The sequence below is a fragment of the Somniosus microcephalus genome, chromosome 1, assembly GCF_052327205.1.
Source record: "Somniosus microcephalus isolate GS21.2 chromosome 1, FLI_Smic_1.0, whole genome shotgun sequence".
NCBI classification, from domain to species: Eukaryota; Metazoa; Chordata; class Chondrichthyes; order Squaliformes; family Somniosidae; genus Somniosus; species Somniosus microcephalus.
The window spans coordinates 401391662-401412587 of NC_140987.1; the positions used below are offsets into that span (position 1 = coordinate 401391662).

At 43.8% G+C, this 20926-nt stretch overlaps 1 protein-coding gene across 8 annotated transcripts in view; it reads right to left on the minus strand.

Moving 5' to 3' along the window:
- rab41 (RAB41, member RAS oncogene family) overlaps positions 1 to 20926 on the minus strand; it is a 56422-nt gene that overhangs the window by 14264 nt on the left and 21232 nt on the right. For 4 of the 8 annotated variants that reach the window (XM_085998190.1, XM_085998182.1, XM_085998200.1 and 1 more), the window contains 4 exons: positions 16417 to 16475; positions 14382 to 14435; positions 9060 to 9165; positions 201 to 312 (listed from right to left, as the gene is read on the minus strand). In XM_085998190.1, the coding sequence (XP_085854316.1) occupies positions 201 to 312; positions 9060 to 9165; positions 14382 to 14435; positions 16417 to 16475 (331 nt within the window). Of the gene's footprint in view, positions 1 to 200; positions 313 to 7443; positions 7550 to 9059; positions 9166 to 14381; positions 14436 to 16416; positions 16476 to 16799; positions 16857 to 18416; positions 18439 to 20926 lie in introns of those variants that run through there. The other 4 variants (XM_085998195.1, XM_085998176.1, XM_085998170.1 and 1 more) reach the window with 4 other exon arrangements.

Consider the following 20926-nt stretch of genomic DNA (forward strand, 5'->3'; position numbering starts at 1 on the left):
GGGTGACACATCTGGTGCAAATCTCATGAGAAGCATACCTGTGACACCCAGGTTATAATTCATTAATCACCTGGTTTAACAGGTGAATTAACAGTTCACAACAAATAAACTCATCACTAACATCAGTTAAATAAAAAAAGTATGAAATATACAACAAAAGAAAAAGGTTACATGTGGAAAAACTCATTTCGGCTTGTTACCTTTTGTCTGCCAGGTCGGTTTTGTTCCCAACCAGCATAATGATGACATCACTTCCCCTTTCTGTCCGCACATCATCAATCCATTTCGAAGTCTGTTGGAAAGAGTTCAAATCTGGAGGTAGTGGGGAAGGGGTGAAGAGAAACAGAGAGTCTAAGAATACAGCAATGCATACAACAGGTTTTTAGCGCAAATTAACAGCAGCTATACAATGTCTGTGTAGCTTTGTGGGGAACTCAATTCCACACTATCCAAACTCCATGCTGTGACATTCACTTCCTGCCTGAGCTGGATTAAACCACCATATACAAAATGAAAGATTTTATTGAAGAAATTAGTTTCCCGGTCACCAAAAACTAATAGGCACAGGAAATCCGACAGCGATAGGCTTCTCAGATGTGTTTCAGAGACCGATATAAATCATAGCTGTTTTAGATCCAACTGTGGCACTTACAGCCAGCTTGGTTGCTAAAAGGGTTTTTCCAATCGTTTGTTCCTGCACAAGGATTTCACTCCATGTAAAAAAAAATTTCAGCAGCTACTGATTTGATTTTAAAGACTGATTTTACAGTGAGTGCCTCCAGACTCCAATGCATAGGACAAAAATTTATTGCTGTAACAGGAAGAGATATTTTCAGCTCTTTCACTCCACTTTTCTCCTCTTGCTCGCACTCTCTTCCCCCCCCTCCCCCAAACATCTATCCCACTCCTCCTTTGCTCTGCCCTCCACGTCCCACCCTCTCCCTTTCTGTCGTTCACCCCAAGTGTCAGCTTGGTCAGTAGTGCAATTTTTGAGTCAGAAGATTGTAGGTTCAAGTCCCACTGCAAGGCTGCAACATATAATCTAGGCTGACACTTCAGTGCCATTCTGAGGGAGTATCACATTGTCAGAAGTGCCATCTTTTGAGATGTTAAACTGAGGTTTACTCTATCTGTTCAGGTGGATGTAATTGATCCCATGGCACTTTTCAAAGAAAAGGGCATTTTCCTAGATGTCCTGACAATCAGCTCAACAAAATGCACCAGAACTTTGACTGGTCATTCATTGAATTGCCATTTGTGGACTGTACACAAATTGGCTGCTGTATTTGGCTACAAAACAGTGACTACACTGTTAATTGGTTGTGAAGCCCTTTGGGACATCATAAGGACATGAAGATATTCATTTCTTCCCCCCCCCACCCTTCACTTCTCTGTTCTGCCCCCTTTCTTTCCTTCACCTCGCACTTCTCTTTCTCCACTTCTCTGTCCATATCAATTCCCCTCCTTCCTTCATGCATCTCTCCCTTCTTCACTTCTCACCTTTACTTCACCATCGCCCCCTCCTTTCTCCCCAGCCTTCATTTCTAACACCCACCCTCCGCCTCTTCACATCTCCAGTCTTCCCCCTTTTCACTTTGTTCTACTTGCTTTGTTTTCTGTTTTTACCTCTACAAAATTATTTCTGGAACCATGGATGAGGCACTGGCATCGGGATCCAGACAAGTTAGAAACAGCAGCACGAAGGGTCATCTGACGAAGCACCCGACGAAGGGTCACCGACCTGAAACGTTAACTCTGTTTCTCTCTCCACAGATGCTGCCTGACCTGCTGAGTATTTCCAGCATTTTCTATTTTTATTTCAGATTTCAAGCATCTGCAGTATTTTGCTTTTGTATTAGAAGCAGCAGCATCTGGACTCAGGTGGGCAGGCAAGAGGCAGCAGAATGGTGGACATTGTATCAAGAATTGGTGAGAAAGGCTGCTCAAAATGATGCTGTGTACGTGGGGTGGGAGACGTAGGCTCAGTCTCCTGGTTGCCGACTTTTCATATTCTGTAGGGGACACTCAGGCTTAATAGCCCTGTATCCCATTTTAGGAGCCACGTTGAGTTACTCCAAGGTGGACTTACCAAGCTCTGACTGCAACCATCCCTCCCATACAAGTAAAAAGCCACATTGAGCAAGGTGAGTGATATGCATAAAAGAGAACTAAACTCAAAAAAATGGAGAAGCCAGAAACAACCAATCTGCTGGTGCAGAATGAATCAACCAGGAATGAATTATTCGCCTCATCCAGCACTTTAACAAAAAACTTTTTCTCTTCCTTTCAGGGGTCAAGGATCGTAAGCTTCAACAACTCAGACACCAACACCCTTCTGGAACCTTCACAGAAACCCCATAGTGCAGATAGAGGCCATTTCAGCCCATCGAGCCTGCACCGACACATATCCCACCCGATCACCGTAACCCCTACACCAACACATATCCCACCCTATCCCTGTAACCCCCCTAACACTAAGGGTCAATTTATCATAGCCAATCAACCTAACCCGCACATCTTTGGACTGTGGGAGGAAACCGGAGCACCCGGAGGAAACCCACGCAAACACGGGGAGAATGTGCAAACTCCACAGTCGCCCGAGGCCGGATTCGAACCCGGGTCCCTGGCGCTGTGAGGCAACAGTGCTAACCACTATGCCACCGTGCTGCCACCTTCTTCCCCTTCACTTTCCTCTGACCCCATCCCTTCTTCCAATCTCACCCCCTGCCATGTTTTCACTACCCTCTGACCCCGAACAATCAGTCCTCAGCAAAGGCCTGAGCTTCATCCCCTTATGCCCCCATCTCAATGAATTAAGAGCTTGGCACGACGCAGAGCTCTTTTTCCATCGCCTTCGTCTGCGTGCCCATTTCTTTGGCCAGGAACCTCCCCCCACAGCTGACCCGTTCTCCTGTTTTCAGAATTCTCGTTCTACCTGGACCCCGCCCTCTGACCTCTTACTCCCTCTAGATCTTTTTATTGCGAACTGCCGGTGTTACATCAGCTGTCTCATTTTCTCTGCTCCCCTCCCTCACTCCAACCTACCTCCCGCTGAACTTGCAGCACTCTGTTCTCTCGGATCCAACCCCAACATTGTCATTAAACCTGCTGACAAGGGTGGCGCTGTTGTAGTTCGGCGAACCGACCTCTACCTTGCGGAGGCTGAACACCAACTCTGACAACTCCTCCTACCTCCCCCAGACCATGGTCCCACTACCAATTATCAAGCCATCATTTCCAAGACTGTCACGGACCTCATCTCCTCTGGAGATCTTCCCCCCCCCCCCCCCCACAGCCACCAACCTCAGTTCCCCAACTCCACACAGCCCGCTTCTACCTCCTTCCCAAGATCCACAAACAGGATGCACTGGTAGACCCATTGGGGTAGATTTTGCCAAACCCGTCGGGAAGGCGGCAGGACTGCCCCTTTTGGGTTTTTGACCCGCCTACTTCAACGTCTGGCCAATCCGCGCGATTTTCCCTTGATTGACCTTGAGCCCACCCAGCGGGCTCAGCAGGCCAATTAAGGGCCACCCGGCAACAGGTGACATCACAGACTGAAATTTCATCTGTCAAGAGTTCTTGACAGATGAAATATCAGCGCCTCACAGCTGTGAAACTGACACCGAGTTCTAAGCTGAGTCATTCTGCTCAGACTCAGTTAGAACTCTCGCCGGCACTCAAAGCTGAAGGCTGTCACTTTTGACAGATCGCAGCCGTTCAGCTTTCAGTTCCGGCTGAGTGATGCGCTCCCGACGGCTACAGGAAGAAAGGCTGTTAAGGTAAGTACAGGTAAGTAAAAGTTCTTTACACACTTTAGACACACCAAACATACTTACCTTTGCACTCATGCACCCATCACTCACCTGAGCGCCGACATCACGACCCCTCCAACTCCTTCAACCCGACGGCCCGCCCGCTCTACCTGGCGTGGTTTGGAGCCGTCGGGAAACCCACACGAAACCCCTCAAAATAGGGATTAGGCTAAAAACTGCCTGTTAACTGGCAGTTAATTGGCACTAATCCCTTCCCGCCTGGTTTCGGCAGGTCCCAGTGCGGGGCGGGTACCCGCCGCCCCCGAAACTTACGTGGGGCGGGGTTTTTGGCAGGATGGTTTCAGGACCCCCAAATTCGGGATTTCCCCCCCCCCCCCAAACACGCCTGAAACCCCGCCTGACAGCTCACCGAAAATCTAGCCCATTGTTTCAGCCTGTTCTTGCCCCACGGAACTGATTTCTTCCTATCTCGACTCTTTTTTCTCTTTGTCCAGTCTCTTCCCACCTACATCCGCAACTCTTCCAACGTCCTCCGCCACTAACAGTTTCCTGGCCCCAACTATCTCCTTTTCACTATGGACGTCCAATCCCACTATACCTCCATCCCTCACCAGGCCGGCCTGAGGGCACTCCGCTTCTTCCTTGGAGAGGCCCAACCAGTCCCCAGCCACCCTCCGCCGTCTGGCTGAACTTGTTCTCACATTGAACAACAACTCCTTAAGACGCCACTCACTTCCTCCAAATTAAAGGTGTTGCTATGAGAACCTGCGTGGGTCCAAGCTATGCCTGGCTTTGTGGGATATGTGGAACATTCTTTATTCCAGTCTTACTCAGGTCCCCTCCCTCAGCCTCTTTTTCCAGTACATTGATGACTATATCGGTGCCGTTTCCTGCTCTCACCCTGAACTAGAAGATTTAATTCACTTTGCTTCCAATTTCCACCCTTCCCTCACCTTCACATCGTCCATCGCCGACTCTTCCCTTCCTCAACTTCTCTGTCTCCATTTCTGGGGATAGGCTATTGACAAACATTCACTACAAGTCCAGTGACTCCCACAGCTACCTAGACTACACTTCCTCCCACCCCGCTGCCTTTAAGGACTCTATCCCATTCTCTCAGTTTCTCCATCTCATCTGCTCTGACGATGCCACCTTCCATACTAGTACTTCCGATATGTCTTCCTTTTTCCTCAACCGATTCCCCTCTACCATGGTTGACATGGCCCTCGACCGTGTCCGTTCCATTTCCTGCACTTCTGCTCTCACCCCTTCCCCTCCCTCCCAGAACCACAATAGGGTTCCCCTTGTCCTCACCTTTCACCCCACCAGCCTCCACATTCAACGTATCATCCTCCGCTATTTCTGCCACCTCCAGCGTGATCCCACCACCAAACACATCTTCCCCTCCCCTTTCAGCATTCCGAAGGGACAGTTCCCTCCACGACACCCTAATCCACTCCTCAATCACCCCCAACGCCCCTTCCCACAGCCTCTTGTCGTGCAAGTGCAGGAGATGCAATACGTGCCCTTTTATCTCCTCCCTTCCCACTGTCCAGGGCCCCAAACACTCCTTCCAGGTGAAACAGCGATTTACTTGCACTTCTTGCAATTTAGTATACTGTATTCGCTGCTCACGATACAGTCTCCTCTACATTGGGGAGACCAAACGCAGATTGGGTGTCCGATTTGCGGAACACCTCCGTTCAGTCCGTAAGGGTGACCCCGAGCTTCCGGTCACCTGTGACTTTAATTCTCCGCTCCATTCCTCTTCTGACCTCCTCCATCCTCGGCCTCTTACACTGTTCCAACGAAGCTCAAGGAACAGCACCTCATCTTTCGATTAGGCACTTTACAGCCTTCTGGAATCAACATCGAGTTCAACAATTTCAGACCATAACGTCTGCCCCTATTTTTTTTCCACATGGCAGGAGTTGATGATTCTGCCATTCCAATTTACACCTCATCTAGACTCATCTTTTGTTTCTTAACTTGTCCCATTACCATCTCCTTTTGCCTTGTACCATCATTTCTGTTGTCTTTTAATCTCTCCTGCCTTCCATCTCATTACAGACCTTCCCTTTTGTTCTTTCCTCCCTGCCCCCCTTTCTCTGCTCCTGCACTTGCTGTTTCATCTCTAACTTAATTTTCTAGTTCTGACAAAGGGTCATCGACCTGAAACGTTAACTGTTTCTCTCTCCACAGATGCTGCCTGACCTGCTGAGTATTTCCAGCATTTTCTGTTTTTATCAGATTTCTAGCAACCGCAGTTTTTTGCTTTTCTATTAATCCATCAGGACCTGCCTCAGCAATCTACAACACTGCAGGAAAGCAGCAGTGATGGAATTGGAAGGTGAATGGAAACCTACTACATGCCCCACTGAGAACAGCAGCAGCACTATCTGCTTCATTCCCTGCTGGTGGACCAACCATTTCTGCCAGTGGGTTTCTCCACAGCAATATTTTTAAAGTCAGAATCTCCTTGATACCAATCTCTCCCATTTCCTTCCCTCCAATACCAGATCTCACTCCTGTCGCCCTCAACTACCAAGAATGGGTGGTTCTCGCTTCCTTCCCACCACTCTTGTACCACCTTCTCTGTCAACAGGACCTCTATGCTCCCTGTGCTTAACCCATTTTACAGCAGAAAGTGAAAGTCAGTCAATCAGAAAGTACTTTAAAGTTTTGAATCTAGTTCTGAAACACCCCTTAAACACCATAGCTGAACAATGCAGTCCCTGCTAGATAAATGCTGAAAACCAGATGAAGTGGCATATGTAGCACTGGTAGCTTGAACTCAGTGTGCAGCGATGACTCAGTCAGTCCCTGTTAGTAGCAGCAGGATAGCAAAGAAAGGAAGGTTTCAAGATTAGGAAAGAAAGTAACGCTAATCCAGGCACATTCTTTACCATGGTGAATGGTTCACATACAGGGAACATAGCTTACAAGTTAGGAGTAAGAAGGGAAATTGGATAGAACTTTTTCACCAAAAGGGTAATAAGCATTGTAGAATGTTACCAGGGAAGGCATTGAAATAGACACCAACTGGTTTCAGAGGTAATTAGATGTGGTTCAGGGGTGTATTAGGATTGCATTAGGTTGGGTGTAATGGCATTTATTTGCCGATTCTTAACAATTCTTGACCCGGAGCAACAGATGAGACATCCATGAAATGCAAGATAATATTTTGATTTAGGATTGAGGACACAATGGACCGAAGAGAGGTCTGTCCACAATGCTTGAAACCTATTACAATACAGTTTGACAATCTGTTTATAACACACCCAGTTTTATTTTCAGGACACCTGCTTTCAAACATTGACCTCCTTTGGTGTAGTGATTAGAACAGATAGTACTGCAGGGTTTCTTCTTGCAAAAACACTGCCACATTTTTGAGGGGGTACTGCAAGGTCACCGATCATGACTGTACTGTTACATTTAGGGATCAAGGAGGAAGGGGAACTTACACTCTGAATCTACTGCCATGCTTGGCACCGTGGCATCACTTGCATTAACTGCATCACTACATTATAGGAGACACTGTGGAGTTGCTAGCTACACACTTATGGATATTAACAAGAGACTATACCAGCTGTGTGATAAACAGAATTGTGTCAGGCACAGGAACATAGTGGAGTAACAGAAAGAATTAGCAGGAATTTGCACTCACTTGTAATATCATAGACTACAACAGCAATAGTGGAGTCACGGATGTAGCTGGGAATCAGGCTGCGGAATCGCTCCTGGCCGGCTGTATCCCAAAGCTGCAGTCGAACCTGCAGAGACCAGGTCCAGGACAGCAGAGAAAGAGAAAAGGCAAGGGGAAAACGACAGGATCAAGGACCAATCTCAATCAGCACAGCAGAACGCCACTCACTGGGAGCAGGTCAGAGTCTCCACTATTGTGTTTCATGATAATTGGGTTTAGTTGCAAATTAAAAAACAGTTAGAAAGACTGAAAAGCTGAACAACAAGCATTTTACATCAATCTCAACTCAGGGCCTGCAGAATGAAACTTGTGTCTGCATCCATGACAATTTTGTAAGATCATTGATAACTTTCCTGAAACACAAGGAATTGACTTATCAGATGTCAAGTATTACAATTATAATAGAGAACTTAATTCTGTGTGCACCCTTGTGCCACCAGCCAGAAAATTTAATACAATTAAGTTCATATTTGGCTTGTGAACAGAACTTGAAATCACCTTCAGTCACAGCTGCAGCTTATACAAGGGTGTGGAAAGTGCAGGCAAAGTAACGGTCACAAGCTAGTCCAATACACATTACACATTTTAAAGGCTCAGATACACCACCCTTTGAACCTCTCAATTGTGTAAGTGTTGTGGAACTCCCTTGTATATGTCTGTTACTATATGCTTTAAATAGTTCACCTGATAAGATCACATTCCTGTCAATTTTCTTTAGGATGACTGAAATTCATCCCGAGTTGTATTATATGAAATATTTTCTGTAAAAGTGACCCCTTACACAGCTGTCTCATTTGATTAACTCAACTGAGAATCTCAGCTTCAACTTTTTCTATCCCAGACCTCAGAAAGATTGCTGAATTAAGACAGTTCTGGATGTAACCATCAGAGCAAGAAAAAGATGAAAAACAGCAGTCCTCCAACAAGCAGCTGTATCAATGTGATATATGGGACAGGGGAATTGGATTCAAGTGCTAGAGCTCTCTCCCTTCTATCTTTAGCACCTGGTAAGGGTTGTTTGCGTAATAGATATGGGATCCGCAATTCTAGAACACAGTGGAGCTAAATACATAAGCACAAAAATAACCTTCAATTCAGGATAAACTCAACAATCTCACTCAGAGGTTGGCAGATGAAGATATGCCATTTGTACAATAGAGAGAATTTTCTTAGTTACGGCAATAGGTATGTAACCGGGGCTGTACAGGAGTGGGGGCAGGGGGGGGGGGGGGGGGAAGAGGGAGTGGGTAAATCTACATCAAACTAGACCCAACCCCTGAAGGAATTCAGAGAAAGCTTTGCACGGACTTGTATTATGGGTTACCGGGGGGCTGCCTGATGCGGTCAATGGGTGCAAGTGAAACATGTTCCATTCCCAGATGTGTTAACCTTCACCTTAATAATAATAAAGGAAAAGTTGTTCAGTAAAAAGGCATTTTATTAATGATGCCTCAAAACCTATGAAACTGAGCAGTTATTTTGAACGAAATAGTGCGTTAATTACCAGATAGTCCATAAATTGTTTATAAACAGCACTGATTGCACTGGAATCAAACGCACATACACCGAATACCTACTTGTAATATCAAACACTACAACAGCAGCAGCCGAGTCACGGATGTAGCTGGGAATGAGGCTGCGAAATCGCTCCTGGCCTGCAGTGTCCCACAGCTGGAGTCTGATCTGGGGGTGGAGGAGCAGAGGGGAAAAACCAAATGGGAAAACAACACAGGAAAAATACACTAAACGGCAAAGTAAACAAAAGAAGAATGCAGGGAACCTAAAAACCTGAAAGCAGATTGGTGCCTTTCAAACCCACCAGAAACTTCACAACCATTGCCAGTTCTCAGACGCAGGTACGAACCATATACTGTATAATGAATTAAATGGATGTTCTGTACTTACTCATGTCATGAATGTACTGAAGCAGAATTGGAACCCGCTCGGCCACATACACCCAATAAGTCTCTGCATTGAAGATTAACCTCATCTCAGGCATCCAGTCAGTCATTCAACAGGAGAATCACTGGTGTATTAGCTGTTTTCTCACATCCTTTCCTGAAGATGCCAACTGATGTTGGGATATGGTTCCACGGATGTTGGCTGCCCTTTAATACCTCACCCAAGTGACATTCTTAGTACGTGACCCTAGATAGTGAACGCTGACATGCTATTCAACCATAAAGGCATCACAGCTGAGCCCAATTCTGTCCTCACTTGATTTCCACACAGGCACTTTCCAGCAGAGATCACTAGATAGGAACTAGAAGCAGGAATCTTGGCTGATTTGAGCTCTCCTGTCAGCAAACAGTTGCATGGTTCATTGGAAGAGACCAATGACAAGGCTTCAACTTTTCTCTTCATGCCACAAATGGGCCTTGAGCTGGAAAGACAAAGAACTCGGCCTTTTTTGGAGAGTGTACAGGCCAATGAGGACCACTCACTGCCAGTTTTTCTCTGGATATATTTTAATAAGCCCTATAAGCTCTGTCAGCAAAACAGCCGATTGGTGCTTCCAGACCATCACTAATGCCCTCATTTCCTATTGCTCACTGTCCAGTGGTTGGCAACATAGTAAAGATGCATTGCTAATATTCTCTCACCTATAGTCTTTTTTTTTGGCATGGCTCAGATTGGGAACTGAAGTGGAAGTCGTCAAACCTGCATCCTATCATCTATGGTGCCAAACATCAGTAGTGCGACATGCAGCATTACCACAGCACTCACTCAAATAAATGGCTTATTCCCAGTTTAGTTCATTCGTTTAAAAAGAGTGCCAAGACAGTTACAATAATTAGCAACCACTGAACACCTCAAACACTAGATCTCGGAGGGTATCACACAATGACCTGAAGTCATTTAAGACAGACGGTCTTGCTGCTAGGTCCTATTCTTGGACAGGGAGGAGGTTCTTGCAATGGACCGAGATTATGACCCCACCTGCAAGGCTGCCTGCAGGGCCAATTGCTCTCATCTACAAAAATTCAAATGCTGCAGCCTGCAACAGAAGACAAGCAGCTCATATTTCATTAACTGGCAGAAAAATGATTGCCGAGTCAGCAAACTGTGCTGGGGGTACTGGTTTCAATTACAGCCTACGCTGGCTTTTACACTGATGGCTTCCTTGGATAGGGATCTTGAGTAGTGTGGAGATTAGATGTGATAGCTGTCAGAACAGGAAATCAAGTCTCCATGGATTACACCTTGTGCCAACCGTAGCAGATTTTACTAGCTGGCCACACAGCAGCATACATCCAGACAGTCATACCTGCCTTCTGTGCTGTAGATCTGCACATTTGGCCCAGAGGCTGCAAAGGGCAATATAAAGCAATCAATCAAAAGTCTTCAGTGTTGGCAAAAAGGAAACAAGAAGCCAGATTACCTGTAGTCTGCAAAATTTACCTCCGGTAATTAATGTAATAGATAGCCGAAGAGCTACGGGTCATCTAGGTGGGTTCACATTTCTCAATGCAGGCCACTTTGATGACAGTCCTATACCAAGAACTCTCCAAAAACTAATGGGAGGGTAAAATTAAATTACTAGACAAGGGTGTCTTATTTCACTGTAAAGAGCAGGCCCCCTTTCAAATGTGTACGATTACTCTAAACCCAAACACCACAATTCATTTTGTACAATGTGTGGAAGGGTGCGAGACATTGGGAAGTTTAGTTACCAGCTTTTGGGATCACACTCTTCTAGGCAGTTTTTATTGTCATTATACATCAAGAGCACATTGCAGGGTCAGGGCTGCTGACATACAAGCAGACTGTGGTGCATCATAGAGCCAGCAGGGGCCGACTCTGAACTCAAAAGTAGAGCATGAGAGAGAGAACAGACAGGTAAAAAACTGGATTGAAACAAAAAAGGGAGCAGAGGGAGTTAAAGATTGAGAGGCCACGTAAAATTAGTGTCTCAGAACTTAGAATATTATTTTAGAGGGAATTCCCAACCTAAAGTCATTGCGAGAGCACCACCGCCACCACAAAAACTGCAGCAGTTCAAGGAGAAGGCCCACCATCATTTTCTCAGAGCACCTAGGGATTGGAAATAAATGTGTGGTCTTGCCATAGATGCTAGGAATAAGTATAGTAAGAGGGCAGAAACACAAATAAGCAGCTAGTGGGTATGTAGAGAAGTAAATCAGGGTAGTTCGGAGAAAAGTTAAGAAGTACAGTGAAGGAAAGGAAAGAATAAGGAAAAATGGAAAAGGGGTTTGAGGAGTATGAATGGATCAACGCTGCTGTGCTTATTGGGGAACTGGAGGCACTACTTAGAACAGAGAGGCATAATGCCACAACCTTGACAGAAACTTGGATTCAGCCCTAGGCAAGACTGGGAATGGAAGATTCCTGCCTACAAAAATCAGGAAAGTCATCCTGCCCTAGGTGGTATGCATCCCAGAATTCTGAACAAATTGGGGATGAGATAGCGGAAGCATAGATAAAAGTTTTCCAAAGTAAGAATTGTGCCAAAAGACCGAAGAGTGGCCAATATCTCATCCCTATTCAAGAAAGGGAAAAAGGGATAAACCAATTTGTCTGAATTTTGATTGTGGGCAAACTTTTATGGGTAGAAATGACTGCTAGTTTAGGTTGCAATATCTTTGCTACAGTGTTGTAGCCCTATCTCTGACCCACACACACATCAGGCGAGGTTTTGCATCGGCAGCAGGGACATGCAATTGCTGCTCAAGCCCATATTATGGGCTGAAATTAATGAACACTTAGATAAACAGGTCAATCAGGGACAGTCAGCATGGATTTGTAAAATGCAGGCTGTGTTTGGTTAACTCAACTGATTTTTTGAGGAAATCGGAGATAAATGGAATGTGATGGATGTTGGATTTTCAGAAGGCATTTGGTAAGATACCATGAGACTTGCACAAAATTTAAAATGGTAAAGAAAATGTAACAGCATGGATAGAGATACTAGGTAACAAAAGCAGACAGTGGGGTTAAACAAATGTACTTTACATTGACAGAATGTGGTGTTCCCCAGGATCTCTGCTGGAAACTCTTGTTTTCTATTTATATAAATATGAGGTGAATAAGCACACAAAAGGTTCATTCATGAGGGAAGGCTCAAAAAATTGGGACACTTTTTACTATACTTAGCCTCAGGTCAGAAGACCAGTGGGAGTTAGATATTTGCATTCCGAGACCAAAAGCAGTTGGGCCAACAGCATTTCCCCCCAGGAATTTTTTTTTTTTTTTTTTTATAAATGGAAAAACCTTACCTGCACATCCTGGGAACTTGATTAGATAATCTAAAAAGATTGTTCAGAAGCTAAAAACTAAATGATCTACCAATTTCCATTGGAGTGATGAGATGGAAAGTTTCCCCCCTCCATTATGGTAGATAATTGAGGTTCCACTGTACTGTATGCAGCACCAAGTTTACATTGTATCATTGGACAGAACATGAGATCAGCCTAGAACTCATGTCACTTAAGCAGACAATTTCAAGTGCACCAGCAAAGGGCTTCCCTTAGTCTCCTCCAATCTGAGCCACTGATCCCTAGTCCAGAGGTCATATGTCCAGATCAATAAATATATTTTAAACATGGCCTGGGAAGAGAGGACTGAATGTTTGTTTAAAGCAGGTCCATTCAGCTTCTGCATGGAGTTACCAGCTCCAGTCTCACATGTAGGCATTTGTATTTACAAAAAATTATCAGGAACAAAATTACTAACCAGTTTAATACCGCTTATCTACTTGTATATCTACACTTGTTTCTCTGACTGCAGACAATACCTGGTATCATGGAGAAAAGTAATGAGACTGGACCATTTCCAGTGCAACTCCTTACATTTCACAAACAGCGCTCTGTTGGTCACTTTATTAAAAATAAGAAAAATAAAAAGGATGTTTTGGAGACTTGGTTTAGTTGGTAGATGCACCATGTGGTATGACAAAGGGCCACCGACCCAAGGATCAATCTGTTCTAAGTTAACTGATCTCAGCCAAGATCATGGTGGATGCTACAATTGGCCTCAGTGGTTTGTACTTCCAGACTGAGAGAGGGGGGGGGGGGGGGGGAAAAGAAGGGTGAAGGGGAAATATATGACATAAGCTGGAGCCCACATTCTCAATGCCTAGAAGCTTACTGTGCTGGAAAATTCTCTCTCAAAACAGGATCAGACTCTTGAGATTCCCACTTTGGGTGAATAGCCTACCCATCATTTAGGCTCATACATGAAACATGGCTAGTTGGACAAGATACTGCAAGGGCACCAGTGCTAATGAAATCACATACCAGTATGGGTTAACATCTTCAGGAAAAAAAAAACAGGGGCGTTCCGGTTTTGTGACATACAGGCAGTCTGCAAAATTAACCACCCAATAATTGCAGCACCCTTTTCACTGCTCCGATAACCAGAAAAATGAAGAGAGGACTTGAAAACAGATTGTTTCCCTTCAGTATAGTGGTTTAGTTGTCATACTGCATAATTATTCTGCAGAATTAACCCAATTCATGTAATTTTTCTTGACTGCAATCCAGCAAAAAAGCTCACTTGCACCAAACACCAGCTCACAACCTGTAAGTGGTTTCAATTGAATATTTTGATTTTTTTGTGTTACAGGTGCAGGAATAATTCAGTACTAGTTTACAGAACCACCAAAAAGAAAACATTTCTGCCTCAACTCAGGTGGAGATTTTCAGTGTGAGGCAGTTGATAGACAGCTAACTGTAAGATGATAGACTGCATCCATTTTAATTTTCACTCGGCTGACTGGTTGTACTGAATAACATAAATCCAGAATCTTCCATCAATGAGCAGCCCCCAAACAGCAATGAATATCTTTCAACCAAACTTCAGCAAGGATAAAGTGCGTGCACATAAGATGAAAGCACTGGTTTGAGACACAAGAACTCTTATTGGCTGACCATACTCACCGTCCGATCTTCCAAATACATTGTTTTCGACAGGAAATCAATTCCAATTGTTGCCTGGGAACAAAACACCAGATTAGAAGAACTAAAAAAACATCGACATTGATCATAGGACAAGAGATCACAAGTACAAAATTCACAAGGCTCGAGAATGGTTAGATTTAGAAAAACTCAGGACAAACTCCCAGTGAAAGTATTTGATTTAGAGTCAATTGGTACGTTTAAAAAAGGAGCTGCCAATCTGTTGACAAGTTAGCTTAAGGATAGAGAGACATTAATAGGTCTGCTGGATTTCTCCCCCAACTCCCCCCCCACCCCGAAAAAGAACTTTTGTTCTTAATAGTAAAAGGATAGAAGAGAGCATGATAATTATACATGGACTGGCTTGAGGGGCCAAATGGCATTTTTTCACATGGGACTTTAACAACCAACCAGCTGAAACCCCTGTGCAATGGCTGACAGCTTCTAACAAACCATCAGCAACTGCTCCCCTCCAGGGTCGGATACATCCAAACATTCAGCAAACCCCCCAAACTTCCAACTATCTGTCCCCAAGTTGCTAACTTTTCCAACCATTAGCAACTCCCTCGAACAGGGACTGATCGACAAATTCTGTTACCAGCCAATGCCTACTTGGAAATAGACAAGACATCGACAGACCCCAATCCATTTCAAAACACAGGAGATTTTAGGACCAGGATAAGGGCACAAGCTCACCCCTTTTCTGGTTGACCTTAATCCCATCTGCACACTTTCCATTATATTCCTCCAGAAGTGCATAGAATAAAAAAGCTCAGTCGCAATAAAGTTTTCATAAAATTCATGAATAATTAACTCCCGAGCACCAAGGTTACAGAAAATGCCTTGTGATTCAAAAATATTTACAGCCCAGTACTGAGCAAGAATACAGGTACTTAAAGCAGTTGACTTTGTTTTTGATTTTAAATTTCCTTTAAAGATTTGTGTTTAAACAAAAAGGCCCTTGGCCCCATGTCTGAGGGAAATCATGCAATCAGTTGACCATCATAGGTACTGTTCACCCATTAATAAACAAACAGGGAGCTTGTTGGTTTACTTGCTTAAACACCTACCCCAGCATCAACAACCTCATGGAAAATTCTCAGTTAATCAAGAATATAGGTTTGTCACGGTATGGGTTTGCCTCTCCCTATGTCTACCTCCCCCACCCCTCAGAGAATTCTGCGTTCTTCCAATTCTGGCCTCCTGTGCCTCCCCAACTTCCTTCATCACACCACTGGTGGTCATACCTTCTGCTGTCTAGGCCCAAGCTCTGGAATTTCCTCCCTAAACCTCTCCCTTCCTTTAACATGCTCCTTAAAACCTACCTCTGACAAAGCTTTTGGTCGTCTGTCCCAATATCTCCTTAGGTAGCTCCGTGTCAAATTTTATTTCTCATCGCTCCTGTGAAGTGCCTCGAGACGTTTTACTGCGCTAAAGGCTCTATATAAATGGAAGTCGTTGTTGTTCCCCAATTTTTTAACCCTTTGTCGATGTACTCAATTTGTCTAGATTAACTAGAGCACTGTGCTTGTCACAGTTTAAGCTTAAGGTTCACCCTTTGATATCAAACAGGAGCAGCAGACAACTAGCACCACAAATCCTTGGACTGTTCAAACCAGCTAACATCAGTGACTACTTTCCAAACCATTGGAGATAATTCTCTTTCTCGCTAGCCCCCAAATCTCTTGATATAGATTAATCACATTAAATTTCGGGAAATGGAAACAAGAATACCCCAAGGAAGGCACAAGCACTGTTCTCTAGCCGAGTAGGTATGCAATCTGCTGAGCTCTCTGCTAATACCACACTACAACAACCATCTCAGTTGCAAGGGACAATACATCCTCCAGTATCCTAATGGCCTGCTCATGAAGGATTTGGACTTTGACATGCCCTTTCCCTAGACACTGTGGTTAAGAACAGACACTCAACATGTGGCAGAGAAGCATTGCAAAGCATGGAGTTCGGCCACTTGAAAAGTTGTGCGAAGGAGGTACTGGCCTCCTGCGTCACTCACCTGGTAAGTGTTGTCGAAACTGTCATACATAAACCTGGTTATCAGCGATGTCTTTCCAACTGCAACAGAAACAACATTCCTCAAATTAGCAAATATACTTCTATAGTTTAAAGAAATATAATTCACAAGAGCCAAATATCATGCACAATTAAGGGAAACAAAAACTGCCATCAGAACAGCCAAGAAATTAATGGAGTAGTAGATAATTGCAGTTGCAATGGCAAAAGCTTTTTTAGCTACGTTAGGAGTCAGAGGACCATTGAAAATTGCATAGCACCATTGAAAGACATCTTAAGAGTAGATTCATACGGACTCGCAAGATATGGTAGTGATGTTAAATGATTATTTTGCATCAGTCATAGAAACATAGAAGATTTTTTTACCTTATGTAATTCTTTAATGTTAATTTCAGCATTTCTTCCCAACAGTAAACCAGAGGCCTGAAACAAGGCCAGTTACCAGTGATTTGAAGTGTAAATCAGTATAAAATCATTGTGCACAATCTCTAACTTTTCAGGCCATTGTGAAGCACTCTGATTCCTTGAGGCCAGGTGTCATTCTATTCCATTTCCATAGCCTAGGCTGACAACTGAGAGGCTCCAGCTCTTAGATCAAACAGTAGGCAATATCACAAGGTGTTAACTGTGATTAATAGCTCACAATCATATTGTCTCCCTCCCCATCTCAGACTTATGGGGGGGGGGGGGGGGGGGGAGGGGTTTTCTATGTCTATCTACTTTCTCAGACACAAGACGCGAGCTGTAACATAGAAACAGAAGATAGGAGCAGGAGTAGGCCATTGGGCCCCTCGAGCCTGCTCCGCCATTTAATGAGATCATGGCTGATCATCCAAATTCAGTACCCTGTCCCTGCTTTCTCCCCATATCCCTTTAACCTTAAGAAATATATCCAACTCATTCTTGAATATATTTAATGAATTGGCCTCTACTGCCTTCTGTGGTAAAGAATTCCACAGGTTCACCATTCTCTGGGTGAAGAAATTCCTCCTCATCTCTGTCCTAAATGGCTTACCCCTTATCCTTAGACTGTGACCCCTGGTTCTGGACTCCCCACCATCGGGAACATCATTCCTGCATCTAGTCCTGTTAGAATTTTATAAGTTTCAATGAGATCCCCTCTCATTCTTCTGAACTCCAGCGAGTATAAGCCCAATCGACCCAATCTCTCCTCATATGTCATTCCTGCCATCCCAGGTATCAGTCTAGTGAATCTTCGCTGCACTCCCTCCATGGCAAGAACATCCTTCCTCAGATAAGGCAACCAAAACTGCACAGAATACTCAAGGTGTGGTCTCACCGAGGTCCTGTACAACTGCAGCAAGACATCCTTGTTCCTGTACTCGAACCCTCTCGTTACGAAGGCCAACATACCATTTGCCTTCTTAACCGCCTGCTGCACCTGCATGCTTACCTTCAGCAACTGGTGCACAAGGACACCCAGGTCTCGTTGCACTTCCCCTTCTCCCAATCTATTGCCGTTCAGATAATAATCTGCCTCTGTTTTTGCCACCAAAGTGGATAACCTCGCATTTATCCACATTAATTAATCTGCCACGCATCTGCCCAAATCATACTGGAGTTTCTCTGCATCCTCCTCACAGCACACACGCCCACCCTGCTTTGTGTCATCTGCAAACTTGGAGATATTACATCTAGTTCCCTTGTCTAGATCATTAATATATATTGTGAATAGCTGGGGTCCTAGCACAGATCCCTGCGGTACCCCACTAGTCACTGCCTGCCACTCGGAAAAAGACCCGTTTATTCCAACTCTTTGCTTCCTGTCTGCCAACCAGTTCTCTACCCAAGTCAGTACCATGCCCCCAATCCCATGTGCTTTAACTTTACACGCTAATCTCTTATGCGGGACCTTATCGAAAGCCTTCTGAAAGTCCAAATACACATCTACTGGTTCTCCCTTATCTATTCTACCAGTTACATCCTCAAAAAATTCCAGTAGATTAGTCAAGCACGATTTACCTTTTGTAAATCCATGTTGACTTTGTCCGATCCGGTCACTGCTTTCCAAGTGCTCTGCTATTACATCTTTTATAATGGACTCTAGCATTTTCCCCACTACTGAGGTCAGGCTTACTGGTCTATAATTCCCCGTTTTCTCTCTACCACCTTTTTTGAATAGTGGGGTAACATTAGCTACCCTCCAATCCATGGGAACTGTTCCAGAGTCTATAGAATGTTAGAAGATGACCAGCAATGCATCTACTATTTCTAGGGCCACTTCCTTAAGTACCCTAGGATGCAGATTATCAGGGCCTGGGGATTTATCGGCCTTCAATCCCGTCAATTTCCCTAACACCATTTCCCTACAAATACTGATTTCATTCAGTTCCTCCCTCTCATTAGACCCTATGTTCCCTGACATCTCTGGGAGGTTATTTGTGTCCTCCTTGGAGAAGACAGAACCAAAGTATGTATTTAATTGGTCAGCCATTTCTTTGTTCCCCATTATAAATTCCTCTGATTTTGACTGCAAGGGACCTACGCTCGACTTCACCAATCTTTTTCTCTTCACATATCTATAGAAGTTTTTACAGTCAGTTTTTATGTTCCCTGCAGGCTTACTCTCATACTCTATTTTCCCCCTCTTAATTAATCCCTTTGTCCTCCTTTGCTGAATCCTAAACTGCTCCCAACCCTCAGGTTTGCTGCTTTTGCTGGCCAATTTATATGTCCTCTCCTTGGATCTTATGCTATCCCTAATTTCCCTTGTTAGTCACGGTTGAGTCACCTTTTTTGTTTTATTTTTATGCCAAACAAATTCTAATTCTTCCATGCGATCTTTAAATGTTTGCCATTGCCTATCCACCATCAACCCTTTAAGTAATGTTCCCCAATCCATCCTACCCAACTTGCGCCTACCATCGTAGTTTCCTTTATTTAAATTCAGGACCCTAGTCTCCGAGTCAAATACTTCACTTTCCATCTTAAATGAAGAATTCTATCATATTATGATCGCTCTGCCCCAAGGGGCCCTCACACAAGATTGCTAATTAATCCTCATTACATAATACCCAGTCTTCACTACTGTAGACACTGTTCAACTGTAGACACTGTTCAACAACCAGCTGTAAAGAAATGGTTAATAAGGCTGACAAAGTTTGCTAATGTAAAGCCACTACTGATTTGCCTTCATATTGTAGTAATGTTTGCTTTTAGCCTTTGTTAGGTAGGAAAGTATGATTCTTAAATTGTAATATTTTAAATTAGTTAAAAGTGTAGAGCAATTCTCATTTCCGAGTGTAACACTCCCCCATTCTGTTCCTTACACAGCACTTTAAGTATGCCTTTTCTGTCCCTTGTCCACGAGAGCCATTGGCCGAGGGTGAATTCAAACCCAGGCCCCGAGATGAAAGATCATCGCGATGACTGCCAAGCTGGGTTTGCACAGTATTCAGAATCAGTTCAACCAACCATGGTCAATAATTAAAAGCACTACTTTACAATTTCCCCATGCACTGAAGGAACACTCCAGCACAGGTACTTACATAAAGTGACATTAGGAAAAGAAAAATCCCTAATGTGCATGGGCTTTGTTTTTAGAAAATACTTGCATCTTGATTTAGATTAAAAAGCCTCAAGATAAAATTGATGCATACTGCTCCTTTAGATAATTACAAAGGTCTGAAGCTCAATACTGAAACTCACTAACCTGTACAGTACAGCAGCGTGGAGCATGTTAGCAAATAATCACCTATGAAAGAATCTGCTGCCGTGGTGTTTGACGTTTGACCTGAAAATCTGGAATGGAGGTGAAATTACACGGAAAAAAGGGATATGCATCTGAAGCTCTGCATATCTGGTCAATAAATTTCAGTAAAATTAATGTGGTGGAAGAGGAATTTCATATTATGGCCACTTGAATTACGAAAAAATCAATTATAGATTTGGGGTTGTCTTTGGAGAGGGGTTTTGGACTTTAACGCTAGGTTGAAGTGCTGGTCATGACAGAAGGAATATCATAGGCATATTGCATGACATTAAAAGTTTAAGAGGGATTTTTCCAATAGCATATTGATAACAATGCACTGAATAAGCCTAGTGACAGCATTGATGGTGCTACTCAACTGTTGGAAAATGTTCAGAGAGACAGAATTATTGATCAACAGGAAATATTACATTTAAGTCAATAACTAACAAATAGGAAATTAGCAATAGGCAGCACTGACCTCTGACTGCACAGGACTATTGTGCACCGGCAGACCAGAATTTAATCTCATAGCCCATATCAGTGACCAACTGATCCAACTATTAAAATTACTGATTGAGAACTGTATGCAGCAAGACTTATTCTCAAAGACTTGAAAGACCAAGTATCTCCAGGGATCATTGTGCGAATCCACAAACTAAAAATGGTATGGACTTGGGTACACGGGCACAATACCAAAATTTGTAGGCAACTTAAAAAAAATAGGTAGTGTGATTAACTGTAAAAAAGGACTGAAAATCATTTCAGGCAGAAAGTTAGTATG